Genomic DNA, 18,053 nt, shown 5'->3' on the forward strand with positions numbered 1-18,053 from the left:
TAGTGTACGGCTGTTGTGTGCGCTCTTTCTGCACAGCGCGCTCCGTCTTCAACCCGGCGAACAGTGCGCATCATCTGTCATCCGCTGTCCTCCGCTGATGGGAGGGGTTTAACCACGAACAAGCAGTCCTTGTGTATTGAGTTAGTCTTGTTAATAATAATAACAAAAACAAAACAATAATATTTTTTATAGACTACTGTGTTGCGTCGACACATCATTGTTACCATTAATGTTATTTTCAACATCCGTAGCTACACTTTTTTTTCTTTTCACTTGTTGTACCCTTCATCCACCCGAACAGACTCTTTACAAAACAATAAAGTACAAATATGAACCACTATTACAGATCATATTGTATATATCCATACAGCCTATCGTTACATGTAGCCTACACGCATGTGTGTACAACGTGCAACATACACATCAACAAGGAAGACAAAACGAAAATCGTTTTTTATAACAACCTTTCGTTCCTACTGATTTTGTAAAACACCCTTTTCATACTATAGATGTCCTGTACAGTTTATATTGGGAGTTTCCAATAACCTCGGAACTTGTTAATTACTTGAGTGCTTGAATGCACCATATAGAAAAGAGAGATATTTATTTTTTCCTCATCATATTCTTTATTCATCTTTTATTTTTAATTGCATTATCTATGGAGGGCTTCGGCGTTTCGGTGCACGTTACGTCCTACTCTGAATAATATCATTATTTGCAAGTTCGAAAGTGATGACAGGAAAGCACCCCTTCAGGAGGACGGCAAAGACACAGTTTGACGGGCTGTTGGCGCCATCAGCTGGACGATTAGGACCACTTTGAAACTCCACAGATGTGAGTCAATTTAGAAACGCCTCAGGTTGTCAGAGACTGGACGGATAGGCCACAAGAGAACTCCGGCAGACTCGCGTATTTAAAGGGAACTGGATGGTTAACAAATCACAAAGAAAAATACGGGCCAGATTAAAGCACAATCTGTATTTTCTGTTCTGCCTTTGGTTTCTGGTAATGGTATTAAACATTTTTATTTCAGAATATCCAACACATTTTTTGTATAAGCTAATGAATACTATTTTTCTAAACTGAAACCGACTGCGTAGCACGTGTCTGCAGAGCCGGAGGCTGCAGATTCAGGACCGCATTTCTAGGACCCTTGTTGTTTGCGACAGCGCCACCTAGTGCATTGGATAGTTAAAGACCGCATTTTATCAGCAACATGGCTGACGACCGTAGTGTGAGTATTGAATGTTAATCAAATTATTTGTTTAATGTCATAAAACAATTCGGTTTTCTTGAATTTGACAGCGAAATTAATATTTTACTGTGATACGTTCAGTTTGATATGACTTTATTTACTACTATGATTAGTCTGAAAGGCACTACATTCATCTGATAGCTAATGATAGCTTGCTGGAAACGAACTGTCTGGTGGCAAAGGGGTATGTTAGTCTAATGAAACTGAAGCATTGTTTTTGCAAGTCCAACTAAGTGTTGACTTAATGACTATGAAAACTAATTTTAGTCTGTGCATTTAAATAAACTTAAAAAGAGGATGAGAGCAATAGTCTGGATGGTGTGGGAAACACATGTTTATGTTCAATGTTCATTAAAGCCTATTTTTATTCTTTAATTAAGTTTAAATATTCTCATAATTAAGCAGCTTACTGTCTGTTTACCCCACAGTTAGTGTTATCAGATCATTTACTTCATTTTGATTTTCTTTTGTGATGTTGGATGACACATTTTTCATTTATGCCGGCCTTTTCTGCAGGTCTACACCCTGTTAGATTATGTAATTTCCTGTATAGCTTAGCCTATGTGAAGTGATTTTGTGGACACAAATTAACAATACAATCTAAATAAGCTATCTACCAATATAAGTTCAATTAAGAAGTAGTAATGTTTTCTTTAAGTGTTACTGATATTTCTGTTATCGTAGCATTGATTATGTTGTCTGTTTACTGTTTTGGGGAAATGGAGGAATTTTGTAGGCAATTAAGGAAGGAAAGGAAAGCATTAAACAGGTAGTGCTGTTACCTACTTCACAATTTGAACTTTGAATATTAATGGGTCTGGAAAAGTCAGACATCAATAACATGTTCTTTCTGTTCCTTCCTTTCAGTCTCTGCGTCTTTGTCTCTCGGCCTGTTTGTTGTGGTGACAGAGAAGAACGCCTCTGTCTTCACTGACTGACTGTTTGTTCTGTTATTGTACCTTTATAAAGATTCTAGTTCAATATCTCAAGAATCTGTGAATGTTATATTTACATGTATACAAAAAATCTATATTTGGGTGTAAAAACTTTAAACTGTTGTTAGATTTAGTATTTGGGTGTAATAAACCTTTAAAACTATAAGTTGTTCAACAAAAAAGTGGTAATTGGGCGGAAAACGGCATTAGTTGCTTTTTAAAGTCGTCCAGTAGGTGGCACTGTCGCAAAAACACAAGGGTCCTAGAAATGCGGTCCCAGAATTGTGGTCCTGATACAGGCTCCGGCTCTGCAGACACATAGTATTGGAGTGACTGACTTGCTTTATCCTCATTCTGCCAACATATTTATTATACAAGGAGGTACCCGCTGAGGTCCCTGAGGACACCAAGAGTAATCTACTGTATATAACTGAAACATCCATCACAGCAAAATGTTGACTCATTCTTCTCAGCATGTCATATAGAGGACCAAAAACATAAATATTCAGTTAATTTGCATATGTAAAAACGAAATTGTGTAAAAAAACAAACAAAAAAAACCAATACTAATACTTGAGGAAATGTGTTTCTTCTGTTTCCTTCAAAATGACTGACAGAGTGCCCCCATCCAGGCTTCAGTCTTTAATACTAATATAATATATATAATATAATACACACACAGCCTAAATTGTACACTTGTGTTATTTCCTACAGCTACCGATAATCTTTTCTCTGCTCCTCTGCTTTTCCAGTCCCTGACAGCTATAATGCACACACACTTTCTTTCTCTCTCTCACTCACTCACTCGCTCTACGACCCATGCACACGCACGCACTGAGACGTGCTTGAATCCCTCTCAACAAAAGAATTAATTTAGAAGTAGTTAGTAAAGCCAGGTAGTAAAGCCAAACTAACCTAAAGTAATGTCTTCTTATGTTCATTGGTGATGTGCTATGGTGAATATCACCAAATTATTTTTGGCTGACCGCAGGGGTCAAAAGCTCCTCCATCCTACATACTACCGCCAACACAGTATGCATTATATAGCATAAGTATATTATGTAGTATGTAGTATGTAGTATTAGTATGGTATTTCGAACACAGCCAGAGAGTTGCGACATCGCAATGGCAGATCATGGAGCATATTGGACTGCCACTGACGCGACTCTCTGTCTATATGGCTCTGGATGCTTTGTTCGGGGTAGTAGGCGGGGCCGCTCCTCCGCTGCCGTCACCTATGTCCACAGCGCGCATGTAACAATTCATTTAGCAGACACTTTTGTCCAAAGTGACGTACATCTGAGAGTTAATACAACACAAGCAATGATCAAGACAGGAGGGAACGAAGTCAGTAAGTGCCAACATACAGCTTCAGGTGTGATCCGACACTGATGCCAACAGGGCGTTTTTATGTCATTCCAGCACCTGGGGACTACTGAGGAGAAGAGTCTAGTTAGTGACTTAGGGCTCTGCTGTGTCGGGAGTACCAGGAGCCTTTCATTGGCAGAGCGTAGTGGGCGGGACGGAGTGTAGACCTGGATGAGGGTGTCCGTACACTAAGCCCCTGGGCTGAGAGAGGAAGATACATGACAGACTGTGGAGACATCTACAGGACAATTTTAATATAAATATATAAATTTAATATTAAAACAAGTATTATTTTTCTCAAGTCCCCCAGAAGTGTATTTAACCTAACATGCCACATAACACACATTTAAAGCCTAACTGCTCTTTGAACCAAAATGTTTTTTGTTTTGAATCTCATCGGCGGGTAGTCAAATCACTAGTTAACATAAAAAAGTTAAGTATAACACAGGGAAACAAATTTTATTCAAGGTTGCATAACTGTTAAATGTATGCTTGGCGTTTTCCGCTAATACATTTTACAGTCGGAGACTGTTCAGGGACAGTCGGGATTCTCTACACTGCTAGACATCATTATGACATCAACCTCCAGCCGATTAACTGCAAACCCTTTTAACATTCAGTAAATGTATCTGCCACCGCACATTTTCTTTGTCTTCCGGTTCGCATAAGTAATGCTGCAGCTTGTTTAACCCCCTCTTTGCCCTGGCTGTTGTTATAAAGAAATACATTTAACGGTGGAACACGCGCTGTTTAGCTGGCTAGAGGCACTCGGCTTCAGGCGTTGTTTCTCACGCATAGTTACGATGTGAGCACCAGTGGACGCTGCGCACTCTCAACTTGCATTTAAAAATTCTTCCACCAAGAAAGTAAAAACTTGTTGCTAATGCGGACTATGTGCTCATTCTGTTAGCTACTTGCCGGTCCATAGCCACAGTGTCAGTAATGCCAGTTTTAGCATTGGGGTGCTTTGCGCTTTTTTCGAGATAAACCAAAATTCAGAATGGACTCCATATCCCAAAATGCCTTAACGACGATGTCCTTCTGTTGCGTAATCTCTGTTTGTGTGTGTTTGTGCTGCATTCAAGTACTGTGGGAGTAACCGTAGGATACTTCATGATGTTAGACAACATCGCATCACCTTTAAGAGTTAATAAGCAGAAAATAATTTGTTGAGTTCTATTTAAAATGGATTCGGCCTGTTAACACTTAAATTTGGTGTGTATGAGAAAGTTCGCCAGTTTTACTGACACTTCGGAATAATCCTGAATTTCACAATTGCTTTGTTTTTTTTCCAAAATTGTAAAATAGGCTAAACACATTTCTGTATCACATTACAAAAACATTTGCCCTCTTTTGTAAATAAATACCAAAACTAGGTTATGTATTCTTGCTATAAGTAGGCTAAAGAAAAATGAAATATTTTGTCTCAGGTTTTGTGGGGGGTTGATATTTTGTTTTCAGTTTAGGTTTTACACCACGAGTATGGGTAATTTCATTACATTGTTTCTGTTCTGTGTCATTTCTTCCTTCAAATGTTACACAGTGTTGCGTTTACACATGAACATTTTGCAGTTAGGTCAAGTTTCTGCTCTCTAATTAAATGTAAGATGCCGCAATCGCCCAGCCTCCTCACAGACAGTGAACGCACCACCCCTGGGGGTGTGGACCCAGTTATTCCCGGCTGACTGAAAGCAGTCGGCTAAATCATGGGACGGCGGTCCGAGCAGTGAGCCAGCCGGGCTGAGGACAGGGACAAAGCAGTGAATCACTTCAGACTGCACCATCTCCTCCACCAGCACTGTCATCTCATCAACATCAACAGCGTGCAGGGTTCCGTGGCGGTGAGAGGCTACGTCGGGCTGACTCGGGATCAGCCCATGCAGGAGGATGGAGGTAGAGAAGAGGACGAATGGGTTCGACTACCCAGAGAGAAACAACGCCAAGTCCGTCAACGGTAGGCAAACACGACCCGGAGCGTGCTGTTGCATGTTCACACTTACACACATACACGCACATGTATCTACTGTATCACACACACCTTTCCTCACCTGCAAACACGACAACGTGGCTACACCGTTTTTGATTAGCCTCATCAGAGCATCCTGCTGCATGATCATTTCACAGGCACTGCCGCCAGTTCTCAGGCCACTTTACAAACTACACACCTTCTGATGCATGGACAGAAAAAATACAAAAAAAACAACAGTGTGAAACCAGAATTTGTTCGGTTTTATCAGCTGAAATGAAACTTTCAAATGTTTAATGTAAAAATTGGAAACGCACGAGAGAGCGCATTTCCCCCTGAAATGTAGTGTGTTTGTTTCCCTTTGCCTCAGTGAAAATGAATGAATTGTTGTCTTTATACTTCCTGTGTGTCTGCTGCTTATCGAGCTGTGTAGCAGGAGTTGGGTTTGCTGGGAACAGAGGTCGGAATGTTTTTATTTGGAGGTGGTCAGTCAGGCTCGGGGAGATCGTAAAAGGTGAACTTTTGAACTTGGAGAACGCCCTGGAGCCATTAGCTCTTTAGTCCCCAAAATCCGGTGTTACATTGCTGCACAAGGTGGAAAAGATGCACATGAACACGAGGGAAGGAGAAGTGATAAATTGCATGATTGGTTAATATTTGGTTAATTTTCAATTTGATCTGGACTGAATTCACCTCGCAGATTTTAGATGAGCCCGACTATTTTATTACCTAAAACAAATGGGCCTACATCACACTGGGAAGAAAGATTACTTCACAATTAGTTTGCTAACAGTTATTTTCCTCACATGTTCCATATCGACCTTTTCCAGGCCCAAAATAAGGCCCACAATGCCTTGCAGCAGTGTCTATCCCAGGCGCCAGTCCCATATCGTGCCCCCATGCGGGTGACTGAAGATTTATTGACATTTCCAAGATTAAAATTCCTTTAACTCTGCCTGTTCTGAGCACACCCAGCGTGACTTACGTGGACATTTACACGGACACGGTGTTCTCTCATCGGCACAGTCGTGTGTCACTCAATTGTCGAAGAACAGTGGACTGAATGAGAAATTGGAAAGATATTAGAAGACTTGCAGGAAAGTTTGATGGATTTGTCATGGCCCAGCAACTTACCTTGGGTCTGTAGACGTTTTATTTGCAAAGAGCACTTCACAAATTACAGAAGAAAAAGAAAAATAGAGTTAATTTAAGATTTAAATACTTTAAATATTAGCTTTAAATAATTTTCAAACTGTTGGATTTTATATTATATTTACAATCTTACTATTTTCCGACATTTGATGTTCAACACTCTTAATCAATAATTGAAACAATAATCCATTAGGATTTATATAAATATGTAAGTTGTAGCTCCTAACCTTTAAAGGAACACATTTAAAGGTAAAGTTAAATATTTTGTGCATTTTTCCCAGACTAGCATGCAGATAAAAAAAAAAACCTAATGCACCCAATGAAATAATCATAGAAATCTGAATATTTTAATAGCCGTAAGAATTTAATGTGGACAATCAAATGAATAAATCAGCAATTTTAATATTTGTTCTTATTTCTCCAAGATAATTCAAATAAGATCCAAAAACCAAATTAAGAGATTTTTAGAAATGTACACTTTTCAGTGAATATATTTTTTGTAACGCTTAAAAGAATTGTTGTACACTACTCAAGAAAAATGAAAGTAACAGATAGAACTTAAATGTAAGTATCAGATTGGTATGGCCAAAATATCACAGTTAATTTAATATGAGACAGAAGACATGCAGCGCTCACAGTCCATCAGAAAACATCATCTAACTCCACTAAATGTAACTGTTATGGTTGACCAGGTGTGCAGTTATAAAAATGTGATCCTTTCATTTTATGAGGGAAATATATCTCTCGTTAATTTGTAATTCAATAAAGAGAAAATGTCTTGTTTCTAAGTTAAAACGGTCTGGAGCTGAAGTGACTCTTCCTACAACAGTTAATATCGATTAATCATTGAAATAGTTTCTCATTTCTCCGCTCTCTAATTGTGATGATCTATGTCGTCTTTGTCTTTCTAACCTGCAAGTGTTTGGACTATGGTTGGTAAAATCCAGGAAGTCACGTCACCGTGTGCTGTGGGGAACTGTGATGGAAATGTTTTTGTGCGACATTCTGTAAACGACATCCTGAGGGCTGAGCAGCTTTACTTCTGTGATTTAACACAGGCAGTTTATACAGACAGGCAAAGAAAAGTCTAAATTAAATAACCAGGCCAATAAATCAGTAAATCATATGAAAGGTTATTTGCAGCCTTAGAAGAAAGAGAGATGTTACAGATGTTTAAGTCCAGCTGGTTAACCCATCGCTGACCGGTGAGAAGTGTTGACTAGCAGCTTTCCTATCACCTCATATTGTTGCTTAGAAAACAAAGCAGCCTGGCCCTCCTTCAGCTCCTGCACCTCCACATAACCACATTTGAAGAACAAACTCAATTTCCATTGATCTTTGAATTGACCAGGAATTTGGCTTGTCACCCCCCCTCCCTCCCACACTCTGCTCTGTGCTTGTTTTAATGTAATTGAACTCAGTAGAGGAGGAGGGAAGAAGAAGGAGCAGAGAGCGGAGTGGAGACAGGCTGGGTGGAGGGGTTAAGTATTTGTGTGGCTCCGTGTTTGGGCCTCGGGGGTTTGCAGGCTGGCACGACGGGGCAGATAAGCTGAAAGAAAGTGCTTTGTCAGCCCCTGCTCTGGCTTGAGGGGGGTTTGTTCTGTCCCTCGGGGCAGGGTGAAGGGGACGGCTGGCAGTGGGTGGGGCAGGGACAGGATGCAACCCCCCCCCCTGCTGTGACGCTTGAATGATGAGCCAGGAGGAGTACAGTAGAGGAGGAGGTTCTGCTGCTGGTGGTGGTAGGTGGAGGGAGGTGGGGGGGCAAGCAGGCAGATGTGATCCATCATGTCTTCTTCTTAACTTGACTCAGTCCGCTATGAGTACATTTGTGTCAACTGCAGCACGGTGACACGCACACGCACACACACGCACACGCACACGCACACACACGCGCAACGTACCGCTCTGTTTTTACAGGAATGTGGACCCTTAATTAGTTTCATCTCACTAAAAAATTCAAATCTTTGATTAAGACAAAGTGGCCAAATCAATAACCAATTTCTGAAGGTGGAAGTATTTCACGCTGTGGGAAATGAAGTAAAATAATTGGCTTGATGTTATTAACCTATTTTAGCTCCATGTGTGAGTTATCGCATTCTAAACATCGTTACCTGAGGATTTATCCTTTTTTCTTCTTAGACACGGTGAAATACAAACAAAGACCCTTTCAAAATCAAACAAACAAAAACAGAAATTGTTTGTCAGAATAAAAAGAAATCTCTCTTCTCTTCATCAACTCTAAATATCCTGCTGCCGTTATCTAAAAAAAAAAAGAACATAAATAATTTTCAGTTAATTAAATTTTTCCAGAGAAGAATGCCATCATCAGATTATGTTATAAAACCTTTAAAAAGCAGAAGCTGATCCCCGTTTCCCACAGGCTGAGGTGATTTCTCTACATGCTTTGTTTTGTGTGACCAGCAGTCCAAAGTCTTAAGACATTCTATCCTAAAACACAGGAAACAGAGGAAAGCTGGAAAGCGTCACATTAGAACCAAAAAATGTGACGTTTCTTCTTCAAATACGGCTGATTCTCACAATAATTGCAGATTAATTGTTAATGTACTAGTTGTGTCTCTACAACAAATCTGCTGTTTTGTGTTGCAGAAACAAGCAGGGCTGATAAGATGTCGCTTTGATTTTATGAATTTAGATTGATTGTGATCTTAGAATTAATCTACCAGGTGTTAACATTTTTATTTAGTATTTAGCTTCCTTTTAATACAGATGCAGTTGTCGAACTAAATTTCCTTTTTCATGGATTTTTTTGGTGTTTAAAGGTTTTTATCAGCCATGAAATGAGTCCGTCAGATAACAACCTGAGGTCTCTTTGTTTGCTCTCTCTCAGATCATGTATTAAGATACCACTTCAAGTTGTTTAGTTTAATTGTAAATGTAACAATATAACATTTATATTTTCCTCTTCACATCGATCCCTTTCTTCCATCGAGTGTCTCTCTGTTGAAACGGGCAGCAGATATTGATTAACGCTGATGCAATGGTTCTTCTAACATAAAAAAGGGAACCTGCAGAAATCTTTTTCACTGGTTACAAACAGTGAAACAAGGGCGTGAAATGTTAAGACTCCACCCTTTACAAGATAATTTCAGCAGACGGAAGAAAATTCTTTACCCAGGCTGATTAGCATTTCAAACACAGTGATTTATCTCACAGCACGCTCCGCAGCAGATGGTTTTACCATTTAAAGACTACATTTTGATGAATGGAGGGATCTTAAAGTGTGCTATCAGAGCGAGGTCCTGTATGTGCTGTAAAACACAGAGATCACTGAAGAAGACAAAAGGGTTAAGAATAATCCTTTGACACTGATTTAAATGAAACATACTCTTTTTTTTTTCAACATAAATTACTGCTCTTGTAAAAAAGAGAGGATTAGCTGGACTGGTTTAAGTTAATTTCACTTTTTAAGTTGCAAAAAATACACAGAAAAAACACAGATGTCTGTGAACGCTTCCATGAAATAAGAATCAGATTTTAATGCATTGAAGATAAAACATACCAGACTCCTATTTATAAATGTATACATTTTACCAGAGATGTGAGAGATTATTCGTTATGTGTTTAGGTTTACATCACCTGTTTGTTTGTGATAGATCAAATTCGTCTGATTCGTCCTGTTGATTTTAGAAATTTGCCTTTACAAGGAAATAAATTAAAGTTTTTTAGTTGCAAAATAAAATGGTGAGCAAAAATTTAGATTTCAATAAATCCTCCTCTTTCCCTTCACAGGAGAAATAATTGACTGAAAAGAAGGAACAAATGAGGCATTCAAAGACACATGAATGTAAGGCTTAAATAATGGGGTCATTGAATGGTGAGGAATGAGGCCAGTTATGGTGAGGAAGGTCCTCTGTCTTCTGTCTGAGCGGGCTGAATGTCCTTCATCCTGATGCTGCTGTTTCCAGGCAACATGTGTGGTCATGGTGAAGAGGGTCAGAGGGTGATGCAGCAGCAACAACACGACACACAACAAGACAACAGGAAACAACAGCACACGACTTCAGATAATATCATTCACTAGATTCACACGGCAGCTAACATGTAGCATTAAACCTGTGACACCTCGCTCACTGGAACACATATTTCTGTCGTTGTCCGACTGTGTCGTGAATCCGCTCTGAGCGTGACATCAGAGGAAAATGGCTACCGCGTTATTTAATTCTCTGCTCTTCTCTTATCAGGACACAATTCACACAGTCACACAACACTGCAGTGATGCTACGTTATCACACACACACCCTCTAACCTGACACTTTAACGCTTTAAGTAAGGAATGTAATCATTCTACTATGCACTTCTAAAATCTTACACCTGGTTACAATCAGCGTGGTTCATTTTGTGACACCGCGGGGCAAAAACAAGGACTTTCGCTGAACTTATTTTTATCAGCACATTTCACTCTGAACGATTAACATGTAGCCGTTACAGCCCTGCCGTTACCCGCTGTAGCTTAAAATAGAGCGATTCAGAAACTTTGACAAATTGTCCTCTAAATGTTCTGTTTAAGTTGACAAACATCTTCCAGCTCTGCTCTCATCCTCACACTGAGCCCGCAGCTCTCCCCCCCCCGAGGCTGTGCTTGTGATTTTGTTGTTGTGTGGACTGAAGGACACGTGGGGGAGGTGGCGGTGAGCGCTATGGGAACTGTGACCAGGGTCAGTGGGATGTTGCTCTTGAAGCATTAATGGCCCGCTCTCTGCTGACCTCCACGTAACCCAGGAAAGTATTTACAACCTCCACTTGATCCATGAGCTACAGGCCGGCCTGGCAGTGAGGCTGACATGTTTGCTAGCTCCATCCTGGCACAACCTGAGGCTCTAACAGCTGCTAATGAGCTGCAGGGAAGGGTGGTGGAGGAAGCTGCCATAAAGCATATTTTGAAGGATGCATTATACTAAGTACGGGGGGCCAGTTGGTACAGTGACGCTGGTGATCTGTGAGTCTGTGAGTCGAGCTTTTGTCAAGGCTCTGTGATATTCAACACATAGCATAGCCAGAGGCCGTAAACGTCTTCAATTTGAGTTTGAATTTGGGTGGAGGATGAGTTTACAGGCAGCTGTAAAACACTGAACTTGGTATGTAGGGTAGGGATGGCTTTCCTGTGAAACTGCAGAGCTGGAGGATGCAGTTGTCGGGGCGTTGTAAAAGAGCAGCTGAGGAGTTTCAGTTCAAAAACACGATTTACATTTGAGAGGAGAGAATCAGAGTCTCCTGTCAGCAGTCATAACGATTAGGTGCCACTTATTTAGACATTTTAATTAGTGAAGAGGATCCTTCAGCTGCTGTTGGGATGCAAATAGACCCATGTGGGAATTTTGAGACGGATACTGATTCTGGAGGAGAGAAATTCACAGATTACTGATGTACTGAGTTTTTTAGCTGGAAGGTAAATAGACCTTTTCTGCACTGACTTTGTTCTGAGATGACTGTTTTAAGGTAGTCTGAAGGCTGCTATATTTATAAGGTTTTAAACATTATGATCCATAGTCACCCAATTGTAGTGCAAACAGTTATCCGCTCAGCTGGTCTGGTGCTCTGCTCCATGTGCTGCAGACTGTGCATGTAAATAAGGGAGTCAGAGCGCCCTCTGATGGACAATCTACTTGAAGATACCATTCTTAAATAACCCCAGGCATTGTTTTCTGCATTTATTTGTTGTATATATTTGTTTTCATATTGTCGTATATTAGAAAACACACGCAGATACTGATATATCTGCAACAGGCCTGTATTGGCTGATAACACTGGCTCTGATGTAAAGGTCCCTTTATGATGAGGAATCTGAAAACCTGCTAATCTGATGTGTTGAAGCTCAGTCATCCTCATGAGGCACCAGAGTCATTTCTCAGTCAACAGAAAAGACACACAGAGCTGTGCACATTGACTCTTCTAACAGGAAACTGCTAAACAGTTACTGTTCTTATTAACTAAACACACACACACACACACACACACACACACACACACACACACACACACACACACACACACACAGTTAAGGGCAAACATTCCCTGATTACTAACTCCAGGTTTTAGCTGCTCAGTCATGAAAGGACTGACGGGTGGAGGGTGCGCACCGGGCCTGCGTCCAGTAATTCCTTCCATTAACAATAAATCTGTCCATTAATCTTTCAGTCTACTTTGTCCACCAGTTTTCCTTGAGCAAAAAAGTGAAGCCAAAAAAAACTTTTTTTTCTTGATAAATGACTTTAATAACAAATTGTTGCTGATTTTGTCAAAAGTGAGTGTACTCAGTGCAATGTTGAGTGTGTGTTCACACTGAAAAAAGTGAAGAGTATTTAATAGGAGTAGTTACAATGTTCAGAAATCTTGAAATCCACATAGGCTGCTTCTGATTATAGTCTTTGCCCACTTTAATGCAGTTAAACTACATTAAAGTTGAAGAGGTCAAAAGTTGGTACCTGCCACATCACTGCAGTTTGAATTCAAGATGAATTGTTGTTTTTAACGTCTTACTCTGAGCTGCCCGTGTCGGTTATGATGAGAGGTCATTGAATGTGAGCAACACGGTGCCTCCACAGTCGGATCCTTCTGGTTCGGGCTTGGCTGGTTTTGTAAGATGATTATTATCAGATGGCTGCTGCAGGCCTGAGTTTGCACAGTGCAGTGCGCTGGCCGGCTCTGTGAGGTAGTAAAACTCTGACCCCTGGTATGATGAAAGGGAAGTTGCTCCTTTGAGTGTGTCAAGCGGCGGTGACGGAGCCTCCCGCCCCTCTGACCACAGCGTGACCCTCGGCCGGGCTGCCCGCCGGGATTAGTGCAGATAAAGACATACATTCATTAGTTTAACATAACATACACTGATGACTCCTCTATGGAAAGTCTCACAGGCTATAAAAAGTGGCCTTCGCCTCAGTGTTTGATTTTTAAAGGCTGCAGTGAGGCAGGGCAAAGAAGGGTTAACTTTAAGTGGGTAATCAATTTGCAAAAATATCCATTAATCAAATAGCTTAAAAAAAGATTAAATAAAGTTCATTGTTAATTGTGAAGGGAAGTAAATGGCTATGTAAAATACAATGCAGTAACGACAACCAAAAAAGAACAACATTCATTTTATCAGTTGCTCCCTTTTTGCGTTTCTCACCCCCCTTTTTTTTTACCTTTTTAATTTTACTGATTAATTTTACTAATTTGGTATCTGAACTGAACAGTTTACATAATATAAAGGCTGAATGTTTCTTAGGTCAAGATTTGTGCAAAAAGTATTGGTGTTTTATCTCCCAAAACAGCTGAAAAGTAAAGTGACAAAAATTCTATTATATGAGTCAGCGTAAATTTATAAAATATAATAAAAAATATTATAAAATCTTATTAAATTTGTGGGGCAGCTGTGGCTCAGTGGTAGAGTCGGTCGTCTTTCAATCGGAAGGTCGGAGGTTCGATCCCCAGCTCCGTCAGGCTACATGTCAAAGTGTCCTTGGGCAAGACACTGAACCCCAAATTGCTCCCGGTGGCATAGCCAACGGGTATGAATGTGATATCTGATTGACAGTTGGGCACTTTACGTAGCAGCCTCAAAGACTAGAAAAGCGCTATATAAGTACAGTCCATTTACCATTTACCATTTAAATTTGACAAATGATGTGTCTGTCAGGTTTCTGGTTGAGGTGGTGAAAATGTTATTCCTCAGAGCCACTGGAATTACAAATGTTTAGTATAATAGATTTGTAAAATGTTATAGTACCTTGAAGGGACTGTAAGACGCTTTAAGGCAGAAAGTAAGGCAACAATACAAAAGCAGAAAATACCACGAGTATGTTTGCTGTGGATGGAAGAATTGTATTATTATGAATTATTGTAAGTATATATAAAACCCTTCTTACTGGTTCATTCCCCCCATCACTTCCTGGCGATCAGTGTGCAGTCTCTGCTGGTCAAAAGTTGAGCCCATGAGCTCGGATCGTGCTCTGTGAACTTGAGTGCCGCTGTGAGGCGGCACCATGGGGGCCGTGCGCTTTGTCAGCCCAAAGCAGCGGGGAGGACAGAGTAGACATTGTGCTTCGCTGCGTTACACACAGAGGTCAAGGGTCAGGTGTAGAGGTCAAAGGGATGACCATAGAGCAGCCTGTGAAGCCAACACTTGAGTTCCTTCACAATCTGTCATATGTAATATCCACCATGGAGCGCTGAGCGGCCTGAGCTAAAGACAGGCTGCTAATCAGGACGCAGCCTGTTTGTCATGTTGCAGAGGGTTTACAGGGTTTGGACCAGGGTTTAAGGGGACCAGGTGAAGGACCCTTCAGATCAGATCAGATCTTACATCAGGCTTAGGGTGGGAAGCTCAAATTCTGTAATAGTGTTTTAATGCTTTTAACCGGTTTGCATATTGTATGAATGCACAAAAAAATCTGACCAATCGTTACCATTTCATGATTTCTCGGTTGAACAGCAATTAAAAGACGATGAATAAAAATGAAATTGAAAATTGCATCGAAAATGTTTAAAATTATGACGGACATATTTTAAATTCAAATGTCAGTGAAGTCCCATTAACTTAAGTTAGCAGTCAACACTTCCAAGCTAGCATTTCTATTAGCTAGGAATTGATTTCATTGTGTTACACTTTTAAACAGTTATGTTGCCTAACGATTGCTAATGAGCGTTCAAAACAACATAGGATAACAGCTATGTCACATTATGTGATGTTCGCAAATAATTCAGCCACGTGCTAGCTAGCTTGACTGTAAGCTAACTCACATTGTTAGTTAAATATATATGCCTTTTTGTTTAACAGTAGCTAAATCAAAATTATAGTTTAAACTTGAAATATTGCCCAACGCTCCAGATTTTCAATATCCCTTGTCGTATCAGTTGCTGATCCTTGAAGCGTTGAAACTATAAAGATTAGTCAGATATCCAAGTTTTCTACGTTCAGAGCAGTATGGCACTAGAACAGCATCTGAGTTTCCCACCCTGAGTGTTATGTCAGAGAGAAATGACCCCCGTTTGAAATGGTGAACTCGCACCCACTAGAAGCAACACGATTGCATAAAGCTACAATAGAGCTTGAAAGCAGCCCGCTAGATAGAGTCGTCCAGCCGCAGCAGCAGCCATCCTAAAGCCAGGTGGTTGCATAACCTGGTTATAGCCCCATCTGCTCCTTCAAGGCTGTCTGAGGCAAACTGAAACTCCTTACTGTCATGCTTGGGTGTCTCTGCTCGAAGGGGGATGGATCGAGTGCTGCCCAAGGGGTAAAGCAGCCCTCTCTGCTGCCCTGACCTCTCAGCAAGCACAGGATTCATTCTGTCCTACCGCAGAGCCAAAACAATGATCTATCTGTGGCTGCTGCTTCCTCTCATCCATCTTACAGTTGGGAGGGGTGATTGATTGATTGATTGATTGATTGATTGACCGATTGATTGAGTGAAGAGCTGACGTCACACAACCCACAACTGTATTGTTCAAGTGTAACCTTACCAAACATTTCCCATCTGTTCTGTTCGCACTGCGGCAGTCAGTCACTGTAGAGTTAGACTGTCAGAGATGTTTGGGACATTTTAAAACTTGGATTTAACTGTTGTTTTCATTTGACACAAGAGGCAGAAGTCTTTGTGTGCTCTGCTCAGCCATGGTGAGCCCAGTTATCCCCAGGATGAGCCTCTCAAATGCATCACTCTGTTCCCTTCGAATGTTTAACAAAAGCATAATTTACACATCAGTTAATGAAGTGATCAGCACTTTTCATACAAGAAGAACCAATAAATATCCAGTAAAATACAAGAAGTGGTGTTTTACTTAAACGTTTAGTGTTTCAGAGGGTTAAAACCGAAGTGATATGGGAAGAAGGTTAAAGCCAAGCTTCAGTTGACGTAAAAAAACTCTACCTGTGGAAAGTGTAATCTCTCAGTCAAAGAAGGCCAGAATATCCTATTAATGGGTTATTCACGCTAACAAGGAGACTCAGCGGGCTATCAGAGGTTCAAAGAAGCAGTTTGACCTCACTAAGGCTTCAACAATATCCAGGTCACTCTGGCATCGGAATTCAGCCTCTAAACCGACTGACTTCTCTCTCTACATCTCTGTCATTTCTCCCCTCTGCCCTGTGCTGCGTTTGCGCTGGGCCTGTAGTGTGACATGTGATAGATGGGGACTGTGTGGTTTGTTACTCTGAGATAAGAGCAGGGCTGGCCCAGGGCCGGCCAGGCTGCCAGGTAGAGGCCAGCCGACTCAGATAACAGGCTGGCGTTGCCCTCCGCTGGCCATGCGGAACCCCGGCCATCTGGGACAGAGGAGCAGGGACAGTGATGGACTGAGATAGGGGCAACATGGCTGTTGAGCTGGGATTCCTGGGCAGTGCTATGGCTTCAGGTTCAGTATTTCAGAGGGTTGGGGCCTTGTGCATCAACAAGTCCAACCATATGGCCCTTTCTAGTAAGGAATGTGAATGCTGCTGTGTTGCTGTATACATTGCAGTGTCACGTTTGGCTGCTCTTTTTTTTGGCGCAAACAGGACGTCTGTATGAGCTGTGAGCCGAGCTGCAGGTGGCTCGTCTGTTGGTACTCGGCTTATTGCCTTATTATTTGAGGCGAGGATTCCTCCAGTGTTTGGTCATGGGGTTATTCCCTGCATTTATAAGAATTATGATAAATTGTTTGACGTGATACTGAACCTATAAAAAAGAACAAATAGTCGAAGATGGGTACTGAACATTCCAACCTGATTTGACTTAAAACCTTGCGCGTCAGGTACAGGCCTGGATATTTACTGTGTTAAAGTAGTCGAGGCTTTGGGACTTCTGTTTGGCTCCACAGGCAGTCAGTATCTGTTCAGATGAACCACAGTCATGAAGTAAAACCTGATAAACTGCTCAGAACATGGTTCAATCAGTGGTCAAATCAGCACATGAAGTAAAGAAACGTCTTCCTACACAAATCCCTGCAAATGTCACCTTTCATTCAGTATTCCTGTAAGGGTGACTAACCAGAAGGGCTCATACAGTACGGAGCCACTTGTGGTGAGTACCATATTGAGCATGCATAGCATGTCTCCGTGCACAAGGAGGGAGACAGAGGGGACAAGAGGCGGTATGTTATTTTGATGGGGAGCTGATTGCGCCGGAGGTTGGGGAGGTTTTAGAGGTGAAAGGTTAAAGATGCAGCCTTTCTTTGTCAACACACAATGGGCCACAGCGGAGCAGGCTCTGGCTGTATTGGCTGCTGCTGGAAGCCTTCCCAGCCTCGGGCTATAATGGTCAATAAACTGTCATGAGGATTAGCAACAGAGACCACACACTGGAGAGCTCCATTCTTCTCTAGTGCTGGTCCATTATCGGGGAACACTGCAGCCTTGGAGTATGGACTGAGACAAGGCTTAATCCTGATCCCAGAAATGCCA

At 41.2% G+C, this 18,053-nt stretch overlaps 1 protein-coding gene across 1 annotated transcript in view; it reads left to right on the forward strand.

Annotated features, from left to right (window-relative positions):
* Nucleotides 1-5,445: 5,445 nt before the first annotated feature.
* Nucleotides 5,446-18,053, forward strand: part of nr6a1a (nuclear receptor subfamily 6, group A, member 1a) — a 78,638-nt gene continuing 66,030 nt past the window's right edge. The window contains exon 1 of the mRNA XM_069683656.1: nt 5,446-5,512. Within this exon, the coding sequence (XP_069539757.1) occupies nt 5,446-5,512 (67 nt within the window). The remainder of the gene's footprint in view (nt 5,513-18,053) is intronic.

This window comes from Semicossyphus pulcher, unplaced genomic scaffold (genome assembly GCF_022749685.1).
Source record: "Semicossyphus pulcher isolate SPU_LCO1_2020_fin unplaced genomic scaffold, fSemPul1.0.p SCAF_6, whole genome shotgun sequence".
Taxonomy (NCBI): Eukaryota; Metazoa; Chordata; class Actinopteri; order Labriformes; family Labridae; genus Semicossyphus; species Semicossyphus pulcher.